At 51.2% G+C, this 24,208-nt stretch overlaps 1 protein-coding gene across 2 annotated transcripts; it reads left to right on the top strand.

The window, feature by feature from the left end:
• The first annotated feature begins 4,539 nt into the window (after positions 1-4,539).
• ZNF346 (zinc finger protein 346) lies at positions 4,540-18,618 on the top strand. Of its 2 annotated transcripts, XM_074960174.1 has the most exons (7): positions 4,540-4,657; positions 5,145-5,248; positions 5,351-5,446; positions 6,749-6,893; positions 8,386-8,625; positions 11,481-11,574; positions 15,448-18,618. In XM_074960174.1, the coding sequence occupies exons 1-7, from the start codon at positions 4,597-4,599 to the stop codon at positions 15,551-15,553; spliced, it is 846 nt and encodes a 281-aa protein (XP_074816275.1). In that variant the 5' UTR covers positions 4,540-4,596; the 3' UTR covers positions 15,554-18,618. The 2 variants fall into 2 exon arrangements, with proteins under 2 accessions (XP_074816275.1, XP_074816276.1); XM_074960175.1 differs by lacking the exon at positions 11,481-11,574.
• Positions 18,619-24,208: the final 5,590 nt, after the last annotated feature.

The following is a 24,208-nucleotide window of genomic DNA, read 5'->3' as shown; positions in this document are numbered from 1 at the left end:
ACCAGAGAGACAGAGAGGACTTCGGTCTCCACCCACTGGCTAACCACAAGTCACACAAGCAATTCCCTTAGACACTCCAGTTTCCCAGTATCACCACCAGTGCCACTCGTTATGGGGACGAATGGTTATGAAAACTAATACCCCAGTAAAAGAAAAAAGGTTCTCTAGATCCCAAAGGACCAAGCCCCAGACCCAGGTCAATGTACAAGTTAGATCTTACCCACCAATCATGCTGTTGCCAATCCTTTAGAATCTAAAATCTAAAGGTTCATTTTTAAAAGGAAAAAGAGACAGATGAGAGCTAGAATTGGTTACATGGAATCAATTACATACAGGGATGGCAAAGTTCTTGGTTCAGGCTTGTATCAGAGATGGAATAAACTGCAGGTTCAAATCAAGTCTCTGGAGAACATCCACAGCTGGGATGGGTCACTCAGTTCTTTGTTCAGAGCTTCAGTTTGTAGCAAAGTCCCTCCAGAGGCAAGAAGCAGGATTGAAGACAAGATGGAGAAGCCGCAGCAGCCTTTAATAGTCTCTTGCTGTGTGGTCTTTCCTTCTTTGTTCCGAAGACAAGCATTCCAGCACATGGCATGAAAGAACCTTAGAGTTCTGTCCATAGGCATGTCCCTGCATACCTTGCTGAGTTGCAAGGCGTGTCTGCCTTCTCTCAATGGGTCAGTTGTATAGCTGATGGTCCTTAATGGGCCATCAAGCAGGCTAGGCAGTGCTGACACCAAATTGTCTGGGGTGTCACCCAGAAGCATAGCACAAGTTTGAAAACAGACAGTATAGAGCCAATACTTATAACTTTAAATACAAAAATGATACATGCACACAGACAGCATAATCGTAACCAGCAAACCATAACCTTGTCTTAGACACCTTATTTGACTCCCTTTATACAAGATTTAGTGCCACTATAGGACCTTGGTTGCACCAATGATCTATGTGGTCCCAGTTCATGTCAATAATGTTACACCTTGCCTCGGGGTTTTATGACAATGACTTCTAGCACTCATGCTGCCTCTAATAACTGCTTCTAAGCTAGGCCTGGTCTACACTAAAAAATTAGGTGGGCTTAGTTACGTCACTTAGGGCTGTGAAAAGTCCACAGCCTGAGCAATGTAGTTAAGCTGACCTAACCCCAACTGTAGACAGTTACTGCCTCTCAGGGAGATGGATTACCTACACTGATGGGAGTACCCCTCCCAATGGCATAGGTAGTGTCTGCATTAAAGCATGACAATAGCACAGCTGAAGCTGTCTTTATCCGTGTAGCTAGACTGAAGGCTGTCTTCAATTGTAGCTGCTGTGAAAGATTTTTGTGTTTCACAACTTCCAAAATCATAGTTTTCAGCCAATGTAGGCAAAGCTCTTATAAAACATTCAACATTTTCCCCTCATTCTTGGATTCTCTGCTGAAAACATGCTCCTTTCATAAACCACATTTCTCTAGGGTATAAAGTAGGCATCAAACATAGCCAGAGCCCTTTCATAGTCCTCTTTGTGACTGTCTTCAGAAAAGTCAAAGAATTTAAAGATATCCTCTGCCTGCTTCCCCATAGCATAAATTAAGGATGATACCTGTATATCTCAGGTGTCTTTGTAAAGCTTGTTTGCCAGTTGAAATCTTGCAAAATCCTGCTTCCAGGCTGTCCACTGTGAAGGTTTCTCAAAGCTGAAGTTCTCTGGGGCATTGAAGAGTGGCATATCGTTAAGATCCTGCAACCTTTGATGCTGTTTTCCTTCTGTTTCTGTTCTCCTGTGGCACTAGATCAGTGGTTCCCAAACTTTAACAAGCCGCGAACCCCTTTCACTCAAATGTGAAGTCTTGTGAACCCCTTCCTAAAAATGAATATTTCCAGGGATTTTCTCCCTTACCTCAGCATAAATTATAAAAGCAGTGATCTTGGAAAAATAAAATCTGTTTTTATGAGATGCTTATTACACGCTATTTATTATTATTTATCATTACAGTATTTGTATTACATTACGAAAACAGCAACATTCTTCCAAGACCTCACTTTTGATTAAGCCTGTTATAAGACAAGGCTCCTATCAGTGGCACCAGTAGAAAAAAAGGGTGCGGGGGCAAAGCCCCTGCGCACCCTGGGGCCTGGGGGGGCACCTCCAGAAAAGTGGGGGGGGGCCATCGGGGCTGCCGTAAAAAAAGGGGAGGGACCCACGGTGGGGCATGCCGACGCGGGGGCAACATGTGACCCTCGTTGCCCCCTGGTACTGGCGCCTCTGGCTTCTATGTTTCATCAGGGAGTATCAGATGTGAAACAGCAGGAAGGGATGTAAGAAGCCAACTCAAGAGTTCCTCCTACACAAGCATTCAGGTCTTGAGCAGTCCAGGCAAACAGCGCACGTTACAACAAAGCTTAAACTTGTTCTTCATAATAATTTAAAAACAATACTAGCTGCCTATTTAATTTTAAAAACAGCAAAAAATATCCACCTTCTTTCTATTTCATATAAGGAGTCTTGAAGTTTAAATCTCCTCAGTGTGATAGATATGCTTGCTTTGATCTGCTTAGCTCTTGGAAGTCCCCCAGGCTCCGGGCCACATGCTGCCCAGGGTCCCAATGGAGAGCTCTGTCCTCCATTAGGGAATTTTTTCCCGAGAACCCCCTGTAACATTTCGTGAACCCCCAGGGGTTCTCGAACCCCAGTTTGGGAACCACTGCACTGGATGGAAAATAAAGCAAGAGAAGCTGAGGAGGTGTACAAGAGAAGGGATTCTAAAAAGGTTATTCTAGTATCTAAACAAGTGATATTACAATTCTTGAACTGTTGTGGCATTGTGAATGTTCAAACTGCACAGAAGCACAAGGTACATGTTAGATTGGATATCACTTGCAGGGAGAACACGTGGAGGACAAAGACTAACCTATCTCAGTACAATCAACAGATGCAACCATCATGGAGACAACTTACGATGGAGTCAAACATCTTGCTCTGGACAGACAACAGTGAGAGAAATAGGTTCCCTTATGTTCCACTAGGCACAAGAGTTTAAAACTAAAGCTTTGCAAAACAACTAAACATACATGAAATATTATCCAGGCCTCAAGATTTCTTCCTCTAGAGTTTTGTGTTTATATTGTAGTGGGAGAGTCTGTGGGGTCTGACAGATTTTAATGGCATCTCCTCCTTCGTATATTTTGGTCATACAAATGTTTTTGTTAGAGTGAATTTTTCTGGATGAGGTCCTTTGTATGGGTCTTGGAAGAGTTCTGTCCAGATTTTACCATCTTGGATTGCTGAATGTTCTTTCTTTTTGTGGATTTAAATTAATTCCTGGTACAGCAGAAGGAACTGGAGTCTACTGTGGGCTGGCGTATGGTAGATCATCACTTTCTCCTGCTGGATGATTCCTACAGACCACAATCCAAATTTTAATTTAGAAAAAAGGCAGTAGACTGTCTGGTAGTAAAGCTAATTTTCAAAATGTGACCCAAACAAAAACTAATGCAGTAAGGTCTGCCTGAGGCTACAGCCAGCCTGAAGTAATAGCTCTGAGGTGTGAATTACAACTCCTAATCCCAATGGAGTGTTAACTCTGAAGCCTAATGATGCTCTAAATGTCAACAGTTAACTTTTCCACTGTTGATCAAAGCAGATTAGAAAAAGAGGGACAGTCATATAAAGGGCTGCACGATCTACACAAGCCTCATCTCCCCTAGGTTGCTGTGGTATAAGTAACTTTTTCTTTAGTTTATGGAAGTTTGTATCATAGCCTTTCTCTTGCCTTCTCTTTCTTTGCGTTATAGCCTTTCCCGCTGGGTGACCGATTCTCTCTTGAGGATTCTGTGTGAGTTTTATTTGACATTACCCCTTGTGCTGGGGAATTTCAGTGTTGCCAACTTTCAGAGTTTTATCACAAGTCCTGTGATATTTGACATCTGTCTCAAAGCTCCAGCTCCTGGAGGCACGGCTGCCAGTGACTCCCAGCTCTGTCCAGGTAATCTTCAGTCCCTCCTGCTTGCAGAGAGAAGTGGATGCGGGCGAGAGGTTCAGGACCCACATAAAGGCCCCCCTGCAAGGCATCCGGGCCCTTACATTCCGTTTTGAAGCCCGGGGGTGATTTGGGGGCCGACGGGCGACCTGCGAACGCTGGAGGATGCCAGCCCTGGGGGTGGGGGTCATTGGCCCTGGGCGGCGGGATTCCCGCCCCGCGCGGTTCCAGCCAAGCAGAGCACAGGGCTGGTCCCGCAGCCCAGCTCCGGGGTGCCGGCGGGCCAGGCCCAGGCCTGCGGGATGGGTTGGGCACACGGGCCTGGGTACCGTGGGCCGGGGCCTGGCGGCCGGGCTGAGCCTCGGCTCCCTGCTGGGGCCAGCGGACACCGTCGCCCTCCGCAGGCTCGAGCTGGGCCCTCCGACAGGCCGCCCCGTCGCCATAGCAACCCCGCCCGGGCCGCCTCTGCCCGCCACCATCATGGAGGCCCCAGCCTGCCTCCTGGGTCACGTGCCCGCCGCCGGCGCCAAAGAGCAGAGCGGAGCTCGCGAGAACAGCGGCCCCCTCCCCGCGAGGAAGGAGCTCTCGCGATAGCTCCGGGCTGGGGGCGGGGCCGGCCCGGGCGCCAGTAGAAGATGGCGGACGGGGCGGGTAGCAACGGGGACGCCGCGGCCTTGCCGGTGGGGAAGGAGGCAGGTGGGTCCGGGCCCCGCGGGAGCTCCCAGGCCTCTCCCAGAGCCGGGGGGGGCAGCAGCGGGGCGGTGCCCGGGCCCCGCCGCGCCCGCCAAGGGGCTGTCCCCGGACCCGCGGCCGCCCGCCCGCCAGTGGCTTGAGCGTGGCCCGTGTGGACGGGCCCGGGGTCTCCGCTCCTCCCGGGAGCGGGCAGGGCAATCGGGGCGGCCTCTCCTCCTCGATTCGTGAGCGCCCGCGCCCCGACTGGCCCCGGCGGGGGGTTACTCCGCTTTTCCAGCCCGGGAGATGCGGGTTTGGATGTGCTGAGGCTTATTATTTACTCCTAAAGATTTGAAATCCAAGACTCGAGGCCCCCTAACTCCATTCACGTGAGAGCTATTTGAAGACGGTCGCCGTGGCCCAGTGTTGTTTCAGGGTCCAGAGACCCTTACTAGGAGCTACCTTGTTTGAAAGTAAACTGCAACGCGTTTCCACGTCTTGTTCTTCACAGTTGATCGTATGATCAGAGAGAACAGCCACATTTTCACAGACGCTCAGTGTAAAGTGTGCAGCGCAGTGCTCATCTCAGAGTCCCAGAAGCTTGCTCATTACCAGGTACTGCAGGCAGCAAGATGTTGCTGGGTTTCTTATTTTGGATGTAATTAAATAGAATATTTGTTGACCATTAACCCGATTTTCTTCCTCACTCCCTGCTAGAGCAAAAAGCATGCAAACAAAGTGCGGCGGTACATGTCGATTCACGGCGAGGAGGAGCTCAGTCAGGGGAAGAAGATAAAGCTGGAGACCAAGCAGGTGATGTAGAAAACTACAGGGCCTCAGGGCTCTAGAAGAGGACTAGCATCCTGTAAGCACTGAGGAGTGCTTCGTTGACAGGGACTTAGCGGGCACATTCCATGACCGGTGCAGTGGAATATGGAATAATACATCAGAGAGAGGATTGTTGGAATTGGGTAACTTAGGGCTTGTCTACGCTACCTGCTTGGTCGGTGAGCAGCGATCAATCCAGTGGGGATCGATTTATCATGTCTAGTCTCGACTCAATAAATCGACCACTGAGCACTCTCCCCTTGACTCCAGTACTCCACCAGAAGGAGGAGCGCAAGCGGAGTTGATGGGAGAGCATCAGCTGTTGACTTACCGCAGTGAAGACGCCGCGGTAAGTAGGTCTGAGTACGTCGACTTCACCTACGCTATTCACGTAGCTGACGTTCCGTGTCTTAGATCAACCCCGCACGGTAGCGTAGACCAGCCCTTAGTGAGGACAGCTGAGCCCTCGAGTTGCTACACATTGCTGCAGTGAGCACACCTCTTAGCCAGTGTGTGGCAACACCTGCAATCTAAATAAAAGTGACACCCCTCCTCTTCCTCTCTCCCCCCCCCCCCATAGAAGTACTGCTATGAAGCAACATTTGGAAGGACAGGTGAGGGTGAAAGGTGATTAAGAGCAGTCACAAATGTAATTACCATGTAACTTACTGTCAGTGAGCATGTCCTGTGGAATTAATTATATTGCTGGAGTTTACTTTTTTGGATGATCTCTTGTTACTCAAAGTTCCCCTTGCTGGTGGTTGTGGTACCTTTAAGGCATTTCCAGCCATCTGCCTGCAGGATGATTATGCAGTTTGAGTAACAGATTCAAGTTTTATCACTGCTTCAGCTTTAATTCCAAATCTTCTCCAGTCCAGCCTCTTGCATATGCCCACATAGAACATACAGTGCAGGGATGAGTATAAAAGGAGGATCTGTGTGTGTGGTGGTAGGTTCAGAATAAAATAGACACTGTTAACCTAGTCAGGTAGCTTTGAATTATAGCTGACAGAGTTGGCTGCAATGCTTTGTATTGCGTGGTCCATATCTTGTAGCGAATCGTCTGGGAACCTACACCAATTCAGCCACCTACTTTGTCCTCAACTCCTCTGGGTCATAATAGCCCGCCAAAATGTGCCGCTACCTGATGAAAGTGAGACTAGTCAGAAATGAGAACACGGTTCTTCAAAGCAAGGAATGAAGCTGTACCAAATTCCTCGGCCTTGACAGCTGAATATGTCTGGTTGCTTCAGATTCTCAAACATCAATGTTCCTTCTCGTGAATAGGAGAGCAGCAATGGAGAAGACCGGAACAAATGCTGCCCCATCTGTAACATGACCTTTTCCTCTCCCGTTGTGGCCATGTCTCACTACTTAGGCAAGACTCATGCCAAGAACCTGAAGCTGAAGCAGCAGTCCCCCAAAATGGAAGGTATGGCTGTCTGCAGTACTTGTACGGGTGCCCTGTGAGGGAGCAGCACAAGTAGGTAATCTTCCTACTCACGTCACATCATGATTTCTAGATTAGAGTGGCTGAGTACCTTGTTACAGCTCTGGACCCATTGGCATAAGGGTGCTAATGCTTTCCCAGTGAGATGAGTGCTGTTAGAAATCAGAAGCATGTGGCAGCCTGGTGAAACACATGCGAACAACTCTGTTTCCCCTTTTGGTAGTCTGTTTTGTAGACTTGCATTGCCCTGAAGCTTGCTTTAAGAAAAGTAATTATAATTTGGAGTGACTGGAGTGCCTAGTTCTCCATGTACAGTGCATGCAGAGAGAGTAGACTTCTGCATCCCGTCTGGCATTCTTACCCTTTGGAGCCTCTGTGTTGGGTCAGATAAGGAGACTTTATAAAAAGAGGTGCTCATGAGGAGACCATGTCACTTGCTCACTGCGGGAGCGTGCTCAGATAGTTTGAAGGTGCCTATCACTGTGGCATAAGAGTATGTTGCAAGTGTCTTCATCATACAGCAATAGAACTGTGTGCATTTGTCAATTAACTTAATCAGGCTCAGTCCTGTTCCAATGAAGTTGTTGGCAAGGCTACTATTGACTAATGGTGCAGGATCAGGTCCTCCACACACAGTTTAAATATCATACCATTGAAAGAAAATTACTCTGAAAGTACAGTTGTGACGCAGCAGGGAGGGGGGAGTGTTTGACCTTGGAATGTGGCAGGGGAGTTCCACTGGGGATGGGAGACCTGAGAGCCTGTAACCTGAGCCGGGAGGGGGAGGGGGAGGTAACACCTCTGCCCAGGAAACTGGACAAAGGCTGCAGGAGAGAGCCTGCTGCGGGGGGTTTCGGTTTCAGTTTGGTGCTGGGTGGTGGAACGCAGGGAACCCCAGGGCTGGGGTCTAAGCTCCCTGGCCCCCAGAAGGACTTGACTGAGGGGTCCTGGTTGTACCCACAAGCTCTGTTTTAGACTGTGTTCCTATTGTCCAATAAACCTTCCATTTTACTGGCTGGCTGAGAGTCACCGTGAATCCCAGGAAGAGGGGTGCAGGCCCCAGACTCCCACACGCTCTGTGACAACATTATGGGAGGGTTTTGCTCTGTTCTGTATCTTTTCTTCCCCTTTTTCCATTTGCTGGGAGTGAGTGACATCCTTGTGGGTGGGAGGTGATTTGTTTCCAGTTTTTTTTAAATATGTCACTGTTGGCCTGCTGTGCTCTAAGATATGGCCAAGGAGGATCTGCAGTTCTGATTTAACTTGGAAACTCTGACTTGTCTTACCATTTGATATTTGTTTATGGGATATGAAAGGAAGAGATGTGTACAGATCCAAATGAAAAGCCTCCAGCAAATCTTGTGTCAAAAGCCCTTCTCTGTAGAAACAAACTGAAAATTCCAAAGACTGACTCTGGCTGCTTAGTTTGTACATCTCTGAATATTGGTAACTGGTGTTCTGTTTCGTTTTACAGTAACAATGCCTCCACAGAAATGCCCGGCTGACCTCCCTCCCTCTGCTGTATCTTCCAACGAGGAGAACCAGAACACTTCTGACCCCGACAAGTTCTGCAGCCTGTGCCATGCTACTTTCAACAATCCGCTCATGGCAAAACAGCATTATGTAGGGAAGAAACACAGAAAGCAAGAGACCAAACTCAAGCTGATGGCACACTATGGTCGTACCTCTGACACGCCTGCATCCTCCTCCATGGGTGAGTCCTGGGCAGCCAAGCTTACCAAAGTAGCTGACGGATGGGGTGGGAGGGTCTCACGGCTGCAGTGGAGGTGTGAAAGCTTTGGGATTGACAGCCTTTTGAAGGGAACAGAGTACGACTTACAACAAATTGCACAATTTTTGTTTTTTTTTAAGGTAGGATTGGTTAGTGTTTCCATTATAAATCCCTGTTATTGCTTGGGGTATTACCTTAGCTGTTGGTAATTATATTGTCTGTCTAGATGTAAAGTTTCAAGACATAAAGATTCCGAGGGATCTTAGGAGCAAGTTGAATTTCTAGCAAGTGGATTGCTCCCGAACTGGAGCTACAGAGGTGGCAATCAGTGCGCCAAAGGTACCTTTCAGGGTGCCCTGCCATGGGAGAAAATGCTGAGCTTGCACCAATCTTACTGCTCTATGATGCATACATAGGGACTGCGAGGGGTTCTGCCTGTTTTGACAGTAGTCTTTCCAGTCCTATCTGATGAGGTCGTGTGCTTGCTGTATCCCAGCACATACTGGAGGGAAAGCTGAGCTATTGAGAGGGATTTGTGGACTGTTTAAAATTGTTCTCTTTTGGTAACTGCTGTTTATAAACAGTGTTGTGTATAGAGTCTCTGTTAAGATGGAGTGAAGGTTTTTAAAAGCTCACAATAAACTCCTCTGTACCTCCCACTGCACCTCCTCACACCAGAGAAACCAGACTTTACATTCCTGATATTCTGAAAATAAAAAATAACAGCCAGAAGGAAATCCTTTTCAATAGACCTCCCTTTCGGGCCCTCTTTCGCTAGTCTAAAGAGACGTAAAAGGGCACAAGCCCAGATTTTAACTCTTTGCATGTCACCTTTCAGGCACTGATGGCACTAACATGTAATGGGTATCAATGATACTAAGCAGTCTTCCCTGCCCCTTGAGCAGTAAAACTGAAGATGCCAATGGCACATAATATCCAGCATTAGACTAGAAATGGTCAGGCAATGGAGTGATCTGATGGTCTAAAAATCTGCTCCTTCCCTAATCAGTAGAGCCCTGGTTTAGTGTCAGTCTTCTGCTGTGACTCAAAGACAACACTAAGTCATTTAAATTCTGACCCTCTCAGGTGCAGGTGGATGCTGTGACCCCTGGGATCTTTGTAGTAGAGAGACTGTACTGTTGCTAGAGTAACTGTACTCTTCCATGGGATGTTTGAGGCACCTGAATGCCTGTCACATCTCGTGTTACATTTAACCTATCACAAACAAGATTTCAGAGTCTGGACTGCAATCAGGAGCCACTCTGATATGCAGCACAAAGAGCATTGGTCTGAACTACTTTCTTGTCTATTTTTGTCCAACTCCTTCAGCTGTCAGATCTTTGTACAGTTGCTATCTAGCTCTTTCAGATGTCATACACCCACACTCCCCTCCATGAAACCTGGGGTCCAAGTGAAATCTGTGCTTTCCTGGAGGCTCTGGCATCTTCTCTAGCATGGTCCTTCCGGTTATCTCCCTGGACTGCCTATCTTGGGGCTGTACCTATCTTGATTAGCCAGCAGGCACATCTAAAATCTTCTCTTTTTTATAAGTAACTTTAGGTACCTCACAATTTAAAAAGCTCCTTTTAAACACAACCAGCATAGGGTGGCAGGGATGCAGTTTAAATCGCTTTAACTTGAGTGTCTTCCCATAAGGAAGTGTGGTGGACTGAAATTTTCTGGCCTGGGTTATGCAGGAATGCAGACTAGGTGGTCATAAGTCCCTTCTGGCTCTTAAAATCTGACTCTAGATCACTGTTCTCAAAGTTAAATGGCCTAACAGTCCAAAATCTTGACAATACATCAGCATTGTAAGGAGTGTTTGCTGCATTGCCCTTCGCGCTGTTAGTCGTTGTACTGCTGTTTTTTTTCCCCCTTAATTATGTTGTCTGAAGTGTGTGTTCTTGGCCTCTTAGTTGTTTCTTAAGATGCCTGTTTTTAGTATTTTTGTGTATGGCATGTTAGCAAACAGACTGAGCCCCTGCCCCAAGGAGCTTGCAGCCTGAGGGTCTGAGCTGGGAATGTACACAGCAATTCTCATCTTAGAAAAAATTCTGTGTAGTTGTCCTCTGAACTAGCCTCCTACACTGTGGCATGTTTTCCACTCCTGATCCCACTTCCTTCTGCTCAGCATCTCTGACCTCCAGTAGAAGTTCCAGAAATCTCACTCCAGCTGGAGGTTGACATCGTACCCAAGAGCACTGATGTATCGGGGACAGCAACCAACAGGAAAGAGTTCTGCAGTTTGTGTATCATTCAAACATATCAGATGCTTCAGGACAGAGCTTAATGTGTGACTGAGGGATGGCATACAAATCTCATGCTGTATCTTAAAATTTGACGTTGTGTATATAATCTTGTGTGGTGCTGTTTCCCTTGTACTTCAAGTTGAAAAATTCCCTCTCTGAAAGTTCGCTGTCTGAAACTGAGATGTACAGATCAAGAGGGAAGTGGAGATGCAGAGGCATTGCTGTGTCAGATTTTTGGACTGAAAACTCTCAAACCCTACCCCAGGCCACTGAAAGAGCGTGAACTACCTCAGAAACATTACAGTGCATTTTGTAATGAAGAAACCTGCACTCTGATTGGAGACGTTGTTTTTGGCTTGGCACACTGTTCCCCAAATGGCTGTGGCCTCTGTTAAGAATCCATTGGTGGGGGCAGATAGAGAGCTTGCTATCTCCTCAGCCAGTCAAAATGCTGGATTTTACATGCCATTTATTTCTGTTTAGCAACTGTTTCACTGGTGTGTCCAGTTGGTTGATTTATCTTGCTTATTTCTACCTCAGGCACCAAGTGATTGGATAGCTGTTTGTTAACATTGATGTCTGTTTCAGCTGGGAAGGGGTACCCCTGCAACACTTGTAATGTAGTACTGAATTCCATAGAGCAGTACCAAGCTCACATCAGCGGCTTCAAACACAAGAATCAGTAAGTGACCTTTGGTTTAAATGCATTTACAATGGCAGTAGTTAAAGTGTATCGTTCCGTTTCATGCCATTGAATTGGGAGCACTATTTCAGTATGACTCTCAATCAAAATGATGCACTTTGAAAATTTGTGCACCTCCTTTTATGACCGAGATCCACTAGTGTCTGTTTACACAGAGACATGGTGAGGGAGGTAATCTCTTTTATGGGAGGTTTCAGAGTAACAGCCGTGTTAGTCTGTATCCGCAAAAAGAAAAGGAGGACTTGTGGCACCTTAGAGACTAACCAATTTATTTGAGCATAAGCTTTCGTGAGCTACAGCTCACTTCATCGGATTGCATCGATGCATCCGATGAAGTGAGCTGTAGCTCACGAAAGCTTATGCTCAAATAAATTGGTTAGTCTCTAAGGTGCCACAAGTACTCCTTTTCTTCTTTTACGGGACTAATTTCTGTTGGTGAGAGAGGTTTTTGAGCCACCCAGAGCTGCTCTTCAGGTCTGGAAAAGGTACTCCCAGGGTCACAGCTAAATGCAAGGTGGAACAGATTGTTTAGCATCAGTAGTTAGCACCTACTGTAAGGGGCCATTCAAGGGAGAGTGGTGTGGCTTGAAGGCTTGTGTCTCTGGGCATGGCTACACTGGAAATTTCAAAGCACTGAAGTGTGAGCGTGGTCACGCGTGAGATGGGAGAGAGCTCACCCAGCGCTCCTGGTATCCACCTCCATGGCGGGGGGGGGGGATTAGCTGGGAGCATGGCTCGCACTAGCGTTTTAAAGCACTCTGACTCGCTGCGCTCGGGGGATTTTTCACCCCCCTCTTCCCCCCCCCCGGAGCCAGCAAGTTAGAGCGCTATGTAATGTAAGTGTAGCCAAGCCCTCTCTGTCTGTGTCTCTCTCCCTCTCCAACAGAAATTAATCCGATAAAAGATTACCTCACCCACCTTGTCTCTCATCCTACGACTGACACAGCTATGACTACACTGCAGTTTACACTCTGGTCAGTTTTGCTTAGACAGCTCCCTCTACAGGCCGATCCATGGTGCCGCACTAGCATATTATTAGGGCCCTACCAAATTCCTGGCCATGAAAAATGCATCATAGACCATGAAACCTGGTCTCGTGTGTGTTTTATCCTGTGTGTATACCGATGTGACAGGGGAGACCAGCGTTTCTCCACTTGGGACTCCTGACTCAAAAGGGAGTGGCAGGGGGGTTGCAAGGTTATTTTAGGAGGGATCATGGTATTGCCACCCTAACTTCTGCGCTGCCTTCAGAGCTGGGTGGACGGAACCCAGGTGCCCAGCTCTGAAGGCAGCACCCTGCCAACAGCAGCACAGAAGTATGGGTGGCAACACCATATCATACCACACCACCATTCTGCGCTCCTGCCTTCAGAGCTGGGTGCCCAGAGAGTGGCAGCTGCTGACTGAGGGCCCAGCTCTGCAGACAGCAGTGCAGAAGTAAGGGTGGCAATCCCATACCGTGCCACCCTTATTTCTGCGCTGCAGCTGGCGGGGCTCTGCCTTCAGAGCTGGACTCCCGGCCAGCAGCTGCCGCTCTCCAGCTGCCCAGCTCTGAAGGCAGTGCCAGCAGCAGGACAAACGTAAGGGTAGCAGAGTGGCCACCCTCTTCCCCCGCCCCCCCAGTAACCTTGCGACATCCCCACCACAACTCCTTTTTTGGTCAGGACCCCTACAGTTACAACACAGTGAAATTTCAGATTTAAATAGCTGAAATCATGATATTTACTATATTTAAAATCCTATGACCATGAAATTGACCAAAATGGACCATGAATTTAGTAGGGCCCTACATATAAGAGCTGTTTGCCAGTTGTGAACCAAAAACACCAACCAGCTGCCAAGGGGTAAATAAGCCATATAACATCAGGCAGATGTTCCATATGCATGGACATCTCATGTCAAGTTGTCTAGCCTTCCTTCTGCCAAGCAACATTTCTGGAGCAATAAAGCTTTTGATCTGAAAATAGCCTAGCCGGAGAGCTGTTTGCAGCTCCAGCATTTTCTGCTGCCCTGTCTGTCGTTGGCGCATTCAATCATAGACAGTATCACTCAGGCCTGGTCTACACTGGGAGGGATCAAGCTCAGATATGTCGACTTCAGCTACGCTATTCTCGTAGCTGAAGTCGAGGTATCTTAGATCGACTTAGAATCACTTACTTCGTGTCCTTGCGGCGCGGGATTGACGGCTGCCACTCCCCTGTCGACTCCGCTTCCGCCTCTCGCCATGGTGGAGTTCCGGAGTCGACGGCAGAGCGATTGGGGATTGATTTATCGCGTCTACACTAGACGTGATAAATCGATCACTACCCGCCGATCTGGCAGGTAGTGTAGGCATGGCCTAAGTGTACTGTAACCTGGGACAGTGTGCCCCTAAGAACCATGCACACCAAATTACCTGCTCTACTTGGTGTATTGCTGGCCTGAGAACTACTTCCAGAAGCATAGGCTGCTAGGCAAACATCTGATCCATTATACCACAAACATTTGTACTAGACTCTTCCACGGTTGGGAGCCCTGATTCTGAGCTTTAAATTAGAGGGTTCTCGTAACGAAGTCAAACTGGTAGAGTGAAGTGTTCCTTAGAAAGGGAGGGGAGCTCAGTAGTAGGAAATCTCCATGGTGAAAATCTGCTTTCCAGCCACATGTCCCAGAGATGCTCAGAAAAATCTGGGAATGGGGACAGGCAGAAGGAAGGTGCTTCGCTACCCTTCTGTACCATGGGGAATAGCAGCCCCTCCGTGGGTTTTGTAACAGTGGGAATATTCCGGCACAGGCAAACTCCTCTATCAGAAGGGTTTGACAGTGTCCCAAGCCAGGACACTGCGCTGAGGAGGTGCCCAGCCTTTGCAGCGCAAGGTGCTGAGGGCTCCGCCTGCCCAGAATTTTGGCCTTAGTTCTGACCTTGTTTGCATTTGTACAAGCTCAGGACACTTCAGGGTGGCAGGAGGCTGTTGGTGTCCCCCTCCAATTGTAGGTGCTTGTGGGCTCGCATGCATCCCTCACAAGTGCTTGTGTTCCATATGTACCTGGTGAGCTGGCTTCTTGCACTGGGGCATTGCACCTCCAGGCAGAGGCGTGGCATGTGCACCGTGAATGAGCTCCTCAGCCTCTAGTGCTGAAATAGGACTAACGCCTCCTGGCATTTTTAGTGACCTCTTAAGTGGTGTTAGCCATTCTGTAGAGCCCTCAAATCCGCAATGTTCTTCGCAGAAAACACAAGTAGGACCCTACCCCAGCTCCTTACACTGCACACATCTACCTTTCTGTAGCTGAGAACACCCACAAAGATGCTTGTCTACCACACAGGGTCCTTCAATGCTAGTCCAAAGAACAATGTCATGAAACATGGCCAGAAAAACTCCGATCTCCCTCTAGTGAGACAGAGCAATAATTCTCCCCATTACAGAAAAAACCCTCAACAGTGGAGTTTCAGCAGGAAGCTGCTTTTAGCTCCCAGGAGCACAAATTCCGGGGTTGCCAGTCTTTGGCGCTATTGTAATTGGTTTGTGTTAAGCTGCGATTGGTCTAAGCCCTTGTCTGCTGGCTGCCAGCTCCAAGGTGGATTCTACAACCTTACTGAGAAGAAATTGAGGAAACTTGGTTTATAATGGAAACACTTGACAGACATTAGAGTGGCGCTGTCAAGCGCTGGGTGCTGACATTTGTGCTTAGTTCTGTAAATAGGTCACTTGAAAGCATGTTGCCTTGATGTAAGTGTGCTGCCCAGCTGCAGTAGGGTTGTTGCTGATGATAGCAGTGTTTGTTTTTGCAATGATAACTGACAAACTCCAGAGTGGTTCTGACTATGTCTACTCTCCCTTTCTTCCCCTCCCCCCTCCATTCACTGTGCAGGATGCCAGGAGCAGTGCCCAGCGTAGGACGGTTCCCAAGGCAGCAGTATGTTCGGGAAGAGTCAACTGCCCCTGGGGGCTACAGTTACTTCAGCCAGGACTTCTAGAGCAATCTACAGCCCTTTTCTTGGAGCTGTCAGAGGCCCAAGAACAAGCATTCTTTGCCAACCCACAGTGGCTTCATTATCCCTCTGGATAAGCAAAGCCGTCCCTCCCGTGTGCGCCTGTTGATCAGCCCTAGGGCTGGATGTCTCTCTTTGATGAAGGATCCAGCAGAAGCAGACATTAGCCAGCAGGACCTCGCTCCCCAAGAACGGTTCTCATTGTGCAGTTTCTTCCTGTGTGGCTGGTGAGGTGAGGATGTGTCTGGTAGAGGCAGGGTCCAAACAGACCCTGACGCTGCAAACAGTCTGTCTCAAGGCCACCTCCTCCGTCACCTAGAACAAACAGCCTGGAATTCCTGCATCTGATGAGCCAACACCCTGTGCCAGAGGTATCTGTCACCCAAGGAAGGCTCCTGGCTCTCATAGGGCAATGGCTAGGAGGTGAGGTGTGGATTGGACGCTTCGCTACACCAACAAATTAGCCTTGCCCAGGCTTAGACTGGGAAATCCTAGAGCTGTGTTTCTTCCTGCCCCCTCCCCCAGTTGGGTTTGTGCACAAAGTTTCTTGGTCCACTGACTGCCATTAGGGCTCTTCTATAGTTCTGCAGGTGTTGGTTCTGGAGCATCAGTTATGGTGGTCTCTTTACATAGTTACTGTATACGGCATACAAAACCTGCGGCTAAAACAGGGAGCAGACAGGCCTGCAGAGAAGTAGAGAATACAAGCTGCTGGGTCTCCAGAGAACTCTCAGGACCCCACTGGCCTCCACTTATGGCGCTTTTCACTTGAAAGGAAGGAAACTTTCAAACCCTCCTTGCAAAGGTTTCTTTTTATGTCAAACATTCGTGTCAGTCTGTTAGAGGAAATGGTTGAATCAGGTGTCCTTCATTCAAAACCTAAAGATGTTAGCAAATCTTCATGTGGTGCTAGCAAGGCTGAGCTCCTTGGGAGAATGCTCCCAGACTCGTTAGAGGAGACCCCCGAAGGAAGGGCTAAGGTGGCTTTGAATCTCGGATCACGTTTGTGTGGTATTTTTTTTCCCTTCAGTTGAGGTATTTTCCTTTTAGTCTCTACTAAGCTTCTGCACAGAGCTGCACTCTCCGAGCTGGCCTGTCCATGGGTTCTTTCTGACAGGCTGACACCCCTTCCCTGTACCAGGCCTTGGCAAGCCCCCATTTGGCTGTCCTCCCTATCTCGTCCCTCATGAGGCTTGTCTTGGGTCCTGGGGCTTCCCACACCTTGTGCAGGTCTGTTGTGCTGCTTTTATCCCCCAGGAGTGACATCCATCCCTCTAAAGCGGGAGACATGCCCACTCTGCGACACATGTGGACAGTGATCTCCTGGGGCCGATAGGAGGGAGTGTTACAGCTGTGGATGCTGCATGTCTGCCAAGGCTGGGGGGAGTGGTGGTTGGGCATTACCGCTTTGTGGCTGGGATTCCGAATCAAGGCCATTGACTTTCTCCCTGAGCTCTGTGTGAAGCAGCTAACATTGGAGTAAGACTGGGAGCTGGCCTGGGCTCCAAGGCATAACCAAGATGACAGGCATGGGGGAAATGAACACACAAAGCAAGGGGACCAAGTTGGACAGTAATCTCTGAGCTAGCACCTCTATGGAGTGAACTCCTTCCCCTCCACAATCCGGGCTGCAGCTCTCCTCTGCAGCCTGACCTGCATTACCACGCTAGAAGAGGCTGCTGCTGGTCTGTCTAGTGCTTTCCAGTCTTGCCATACTGCGAGGCCCATAGGCTGACTCTGCCCTGCTGAAGAGCCCTTCCCAACATCAGACTGACTAATGAGCAGTAAATTCTAACAAACTGAAGGGAACGCCATGTGCATTATGCACACTCCCATACTGTGCTGCTTTCTAGCTAGCTCTAGTCTCTGTGTGCCGGTCTCCAGAGTTCCTGGTGGCAGGCACTGTGTGTTAGCACCAGGAGCTCTCCACTTCCAGCATTACAGGAGCAGTGTGCAGGTCTGCTCCACTTCCGGGGCTGCCTCATCTGATACCCAGTGTCTGCGTAGCTGCTGTTCCCCTAGGATAAGGTCTCTGAATAGAGGGTTACTGTGCGTGTGCGTTGGCTGTTGCAGTTCCTGTTCCTGCTCATGGCAGAAAAGCAGGGTGGGGTGAGCGACGCTGGTGGACCAAAGTGCATCTTTGTCAGCCTGCCGTCTTGGGGTGCTGCAGCCCAGGGCATATTGGGGCTGAAACCCAATCAGTGATGGGTTTTCTCATGCTGCTGCTGTGAGATGGTGACCGGTAGCTGGTTTCCAGCCAGGGCAACCACTGGGTGAGTACGGGAGAGTCCAAATCTGGACGCTGCTTCCCCTTTCACTGTTCCAAAACTTGTGCCAAACGTGTTTCCCAGCTGAGTTGGCCTGGGCAGTTGTAAGAGAATATATCCTATTCCTCGCAGGCCTGAGCTGGCGTGTGGTGGGACAGACAGCACAGCTCTGCTGGTGTTCAGCATGCGTACGTCCCACTCACAGCGGGACAATGTTCTCATGCATCAAGGGAACAGACTTAGCCTAGTCCAGTCTCTCTCCTCATTCCTGCCTGGTTATGCCCAGGGCTCTGCACCATATGCCCAGGCGTAGAGCTTGCCAGCTGATCAAATGAGATTGGCCCTGTGTTGAGGAGGCATTCCTCTGAGCTGCTGCAGTGCTGAGAGATTCACTCAGCATATGCCCTGCAGTGTAAGGCAGCTAGTTTATCCATGACTGATGGGGCCGACAGGTATCCTGATATGCCAGCCTCCGGGTGTGTAAAGCCTTCCTTTAATTGGCCTCGATTCTTCAGGGCTTGGCACTGTGCTGAGGCCTTGTCCTGTATGCAAGGTGTGTGTTCTAACCTCGACAGCATGGCACACAATGGGCATGTGCAGTATGAGAGAGCAGAGGGGGAATGCAGTGGCTTCCTTGCTTTGCTCTGAGAGTAGAATCTGGATTATCCTGCTCTGAATTGCATTTTATTTGTGGTGGCTAAGAGGCTATGTCTTGAAAAGAAAGTGTTTCACAGCTCGAAGGACAGGAGAATACTGTGATAACTTGATCTTCACAAAAAGAAAAGGAGGACTTGTGGCACCTTAGAGACTAACCAATTTATTTGAGCATAAGCTTTTGTGAGCTACATCTGAATGCATCCGATGTAGCTCACGAAAGCTTATGCTCAAATAAATTGGTTAGTCTCTAAGGTGCCACAAGTCCTCCTTTTCTTTTTGTGAATACAGACTAACACGGCTGCTACTCTGAAACTTGATCTTCACACTGGCTCAGCTGGGGAGAGGGCTGAGCTGTGGCTTCCATGTGTTTCCATTTGCTTCATGCCCATTTGAAAACCCTGCCCAGCCAGTGCCTTGTCTGAGAGTGTAAAGCAGGATTCTCCTTGTCAGTGACAACACAGTTCCATTGTCTCCCCAGCCCGGACCTGCTGCCTGGGAGTCTGGCTAGAGCGAGTTGGTTCCCAGCTTACTTTGTGTGCCACCCGAGGGGTGAGAATGCTGGAGGGCTTGAGGCGTAGTGAGTGCAGACACAGCACAGGGATATCCCCTGAGTCAGAGGTGGCTTGTTCTAATATGGACATGGTTGCAGGCGTCTGGAGCTGCTCTGAGGGGTGGGAAGGACTCTGCCCTGTGGAAATGGCCAGCTTGGCTGCTGTATTCCCTAGTGCAGGATTGGAATGTGACTGCTCTGCCTATGCTGTAGACTTGACCTGGGATGGCCTGCCATTTGCCCTGCTATGGTACGGACACTCAACGTATGGGGAACTCGGGATCTTCTCAGCATCCTTGTTACAGCTCAGGGTGTGACTCATGCAAAGGGAGCCATGCAACTCCAGAATGCTACAGACCAGCAGGGGTGCCCGCAAGTCTAAGCCAAGCCCTTGACATCTACCTCCTGTTGGCATTGGACCCCTCCCATGGGAAAGCTGCCCTCCTCTCTCCTATTTAAACAGTGGGGGTCTGAGCTACGGCCCCTGGTGAAAGGAAGAGCAGTTAGCAGGGTCACAAGCACCCTTCCCCCAGCTGGATCCCCAAGCACCATATAAGTCTATAGGGCGAAACCTGCCTTAGTAGCTATCACCATGCAGTAACGGCATGTCTTAACCAGCGTGACGAACGGTCCCAGAGGTGCATTGGGAAGCTGTGAGGACACCGGTTCGATGAGGCTGGCACAGCAGAGTCCATGTCTCAACTCTTGTGGAGTACGTGGCACAGAGTGAGGCCCTTGCTCAACATGACTCAAACCCAGCACCGTCTAGCTCAGTTCATTGTTCAGAGCAGGCCTGGTCCTATCACCCGCCGCCATCATGTGGGACGCCTGGAAGCCAAGGAAAGACTGGGCCCCCTAGTCATTTCCCCCAGGTGCCTTCAGTGGTGTGTTGCGCTACCCTGGCAGGTGGAGGAGGAAGGGGACAAGGCTGAATTGCTTTAGCCTTTGTGCTCCTGCTGTTTGCTGCAGTCAGGCTCCAGGTCAGCATCAAAATCCCATGTGAAGTCTGGCCATTTCGAGGAACAGCAGCCTCCAGACCCAAGTCAGCATCACCATGCTGCTCCACGGCACTTGCCTGTGAATGTCTGGCTGCAGGAGAGCTGGTGTTTTCCCTCAGCGCAGGCCTAGTGCTGACCTGGTTCTGCAGCTCTTCCACCTGGGGATCAGCACAGCCCAGGTATTCGGGTGTGCAGAGGCCATGACAAAGCCAGGTGTTGTGCTGCACTGAAGGGGCAGCTGGTGTCTTGCTCCTGTACGTTCCAGAACACAATCACCTTCAGCAGGGGCGGCTGAAAACTACTGAGCAGGGAGTGTCTGCCCCAGCTGGCAGCCCCCTTCACCCCTAGGGCCAGGGGCATTCTTATGGCTGGTAACCCTAGTGCCTGAGGTGGGGCAGCAGGGCCCTGCTGCTGCCCTGCCTCCAGCTGACCACTGCACTTGGCCCGGAGCATGGGAGGGAAGTCTCCCATGTGCCCCACATCACCTGTTGGAGCCTAGATGGGCACGGGCCAGCTGCTCATGGCTAAGAGCTGCGGCAGTGGCTAGGCCCTGCCCCGTGCCAGGGGCTTCATGGGTGTGTATTGTGCTGATGCAGAGTCCATACAAGGCTGGCCTGTCTGTGCAAATCCCTGCTGGTGCAGGAGCTTGGCCAGCATGAGGGAACATGTGGGGCTTCCCTGCTCAGTATCCTGAGAACCTGCTTCCCCAGTGGATGGTTATCGCTGGCAGCTGCCTAGAGTCAGCCTCAGGTAGGGCTGCCTCCTGGCCCAGTGCAGAGCTGGGAATGGGTGTCCTTTAACCGGCGTGTTTTCCCTCCGAGAGCTGGGTGTACCAGCGTTTCCACCGCGCACTTCACTGCTGCTGGGGCAGGCACCCTGGGGCTCCCCATGCTGCCTGTGGGGAAGGAAGCCTGCTCCATGGGGAAACACTGCTCTCCATCATGGGCAGGAGGCTGGCGTAGCATCACCCCTGTGATGAGCTTATTAACGGCCTGATCTCAGAGCCAAGGCTTGCAAGGGGCTGCTGCCAGCTGGGTTTCCATTAGCCTTTCTTGCTGCAGCCAGCTGAGGTCCCTGCACTCCCTGGGCTTGCTCTGCAGGGCTCTAGCTGGAAGTAGAGCAGCTGTCCCCAAAGCCGGCAGCCTGTGCTGGCCAGGGAGTGATCTGCTATCACTAAGACAGCTAAGGGCCTGCAGGGAGCGGAAAGCCTGCCTGAGGAGAAGCTCTCAGGGCACTGTTCAGAGGCAGGGCATAAACCTGAAATGGGCTGAGAGTTCTCTGCTGAAGTCTCCGGAACCAACCCTGCAGTGTAAACTTCTCCGGCACTACCCCAGCCTGGCTCTGGAGTCAGACAATGTTCAGGTTTCTCCCACTCCCCGAGGGCCAGTCGCTTACCCCAGGGCCATTGCCCCCCTAGATCTCGTATCAAGGGCAAGGTTTGTAGCCAAGCCTGTAATTATTTAATTTATTCTATAGGGAAAAGAAACAAGTTATTTACAAGATTGAAGCAGGGCAACTCTCACCAGTGAGTTCCCAGCTGAAGCTTCAGAAGGGAGTAGCTCCTGTCACAAGCAAGCTCTCTGTCCTTTCGGGCTGACCCAGGCTCCGCACGAGGGCTTTTTGGTCAATGCCTTGTACTCCTTGCCCCCAGAGTCCAAGTTGCAATGGCACTTCCCCCTCCTGCTTTGAGCTACAAGACCAGCTGATGGGAGGAATTCACTTGCAAGACTCATGGAGGGAGGGGGAGAAAACAACCAAGTCTTGTTCTCTTTAACGTTCCATTCTTGTCCCTCTGGTGTTGCTGGGCCTTCCTTGTGGGGTGGACCGGGCACCTGTGGGGAACCAACCCTTCCCACCAGTTAAGGCCTCTCCTGTCTGGTGATTTTTCATTGTGCCAACACTCCAATATCCTCTTGGCCCATGAGCTGCAGCTGTTACAAGTGAGATTAACGCAGGCTGCAACACACACACACCTGAGCTGAAACACTCAACCTGTTCTGATGTGTCCTACCAGCCAGGTGAGCCAGGCTGCTCCGCTTGTGTTCAGGGGAGATGTGGGAACCTTGGCATGAGCTGGCAGCTGGTCTGCCAGCATCACGCTCTGCAACTGTCCACATTTTGACTCGTTTCCTCAGCATCAGTCCTGGAGCCCAAGGCCTGCTCTTGGGAATCCCCTGCCCTGCCCTGTCTCTTGGGAACTTCCCCAAGCCAGTTGTAGGGCCCTTGGCCAGCTGGGGCTTTGGGTTGAGTCGTGAGTGGGGGGGCTTTGCAGCCATGGCATACCGGGCTAACTGGACTCGCTATCTTCCCCTGCCAAAGCCAGGCAGCCACATTTGCCTCTGCTCTGCGTGGGGGCCAGTGCAACCAGGGAAGAGGGGGTGGATGTGCCGGGGCCCCAGCCTAGCCGCGTGATGGTGCGTCTCCTGGATGTTCAAGTCTCCTGCTGAGTGCTCAGGTCGGTGCTGTGCGTGTGACTGTGACGTGTTCGGCAGAGAGCAGTGCTGCCCCGTGGGGCCTGCTGCCCGCAGCTGTGTGTGCTCACAAGCCATCGGGCTAATCTGGACCAGGCCACAGCCACTGTGCGTCTGCTATTGTCTGTGCAATCCTGGCCCTGGGATCTGCCAGGCCACTAGCTGGAGGGACAAGCCAAGGACAGGGGCTGCGGGCCAGGAGCTCACACTGCTGCCCACGCTCTGCCTGCACTGGGGGGGCAGCGCCTGGCTCGGACCCTGGCGCTGGGTGCTCACGGGGCACAATCAGGACAGGGCTCTACCTCCTCTGCCCACAGGACGGTGGCCAGAGTCCATCAAATCCCTGTCCCCCGAGTGCCTCACGCCCCCTCTGCTCAGGGGCCCTTCGCAGTAAAGGCACCTGCTGCCCCCCCAGCCTGGCTCCCAGCCCGTTTGAGCCACCTGCCTTTCTCCAGCTCCCCATCCAGAGGGCGAGTGGGCTCTGCCCAGCCCATCAGCGCTCCATGGGTGCTCCCAGGCCAGAGGCTCGCTCTCCTGGCTGTACCCCAGCCCTGCCTGTGTTCCCCCGGGCCAGGAGCAAGGCTCTGTGGGGGCACCAGGCTTTGTTCAGTTTCATTCCTGAAATCCCAGCCCAGGCGTCTGTGCAGGGCCCCGGTGCTGCCAGGCTGGTTGGGGCTGAGCCGGGCAGTGCGCTTCTCCCGGGAGCAGGAACAGGGCTGGGGCAGGGTAGAACTGTCCCCGGGGCGGTAGAGCCTTGTTGGCTTGAATCTCCCCCCAGCAGAGCAGGCAGAAAAACCCATTCCTGGGGGCAAGGCTGGGCGGCAGAGGGCACACCAGGGGAGGGAACTTAGTCCTCTGGGGTTCAGCCCTGGGGCAAACACAGCAGGCCCCCCCTTGAGGCTCTGGCCCGGGTGGCCTGGAGCTGCTGTGGCCCAGGCAGAGACAGGCACCCCCAGCTCCCCACAGAGCATCCCCGAGCTGCCTGGTGTCTGCCAGGGCCACCCTGCCAGCCGTGGCTGGGACTGGAGGAACCCAGCTGCATTAGCCCCCGGGGTGGGAGCTGGGGCAGTCCCGGGGGCAGGCTGTGACCCATCTGAACTCCGCTCCCGTGGGCGAGCAGGACCTCAGGCCCCTCTCTTGGGGGGCGACCGCCCTGCCCAGGCACCACGCATGAGCCTGGGGCACTGGCCCCATTTGGGGTTCAGCCTGCCAGTCGCAGCTTATGGGAGGGGGTGCCCCAGTCCTCACAGGTGGGGGCCTTTTTTGTGCTGGGGGTGCAGGGACACAGATACGCCATCCACCTCCTCCTGCTGAGCCCCGGGTTCCTGAGCTCATCCCTGCTAGAAGGGGTGTTGCAGGCTGGAGCTGTCCCTGGTGAGGGCTCGGTCAGCTGGGGCTGGGTGATCCTGGCTGGGCTATGGGGTGTTGAGGGGCTGCGGGGGGGCTCAGGCCCCTGTCTGTTTTCACCTCAGCCTGCTTCTCCATTGGTCGTGGGCTTATGTGACAAAGTGGGACTGTTCTTAATGTTTCCTCTGAATAGTGTGGGGGTGCCTCAGTTTCCCCTAGGCAGTTCTTAAGTCTCTAGGTGGTGGGGTAAGGGTGTGTGATCGTTGCAGAGCCCTAGAGGGCAGGTGTGTGCAGGGGTCTGGACACAGAGAATGGCCGACACCCTGTTTCCTGGCAACTGATGGCCTGGG

This window comes from Natator depressus, chromosome 8 (assembly GCF_965152275.1).
Source record: "Natator depressus isolate rNatDep1 chromosome 8, rNatDep2.hap1, whole genome shotgun sequence".
Classification (NCBI taxonomy): domain Eukaryota; kingdom Metazoa; phylum Chordata; order Testudines; family Cheloniidae; genus Natator; species Natator depressus.
This window is presented reverse-complemented; position numbering and strand designations above follow the sequence as displayed.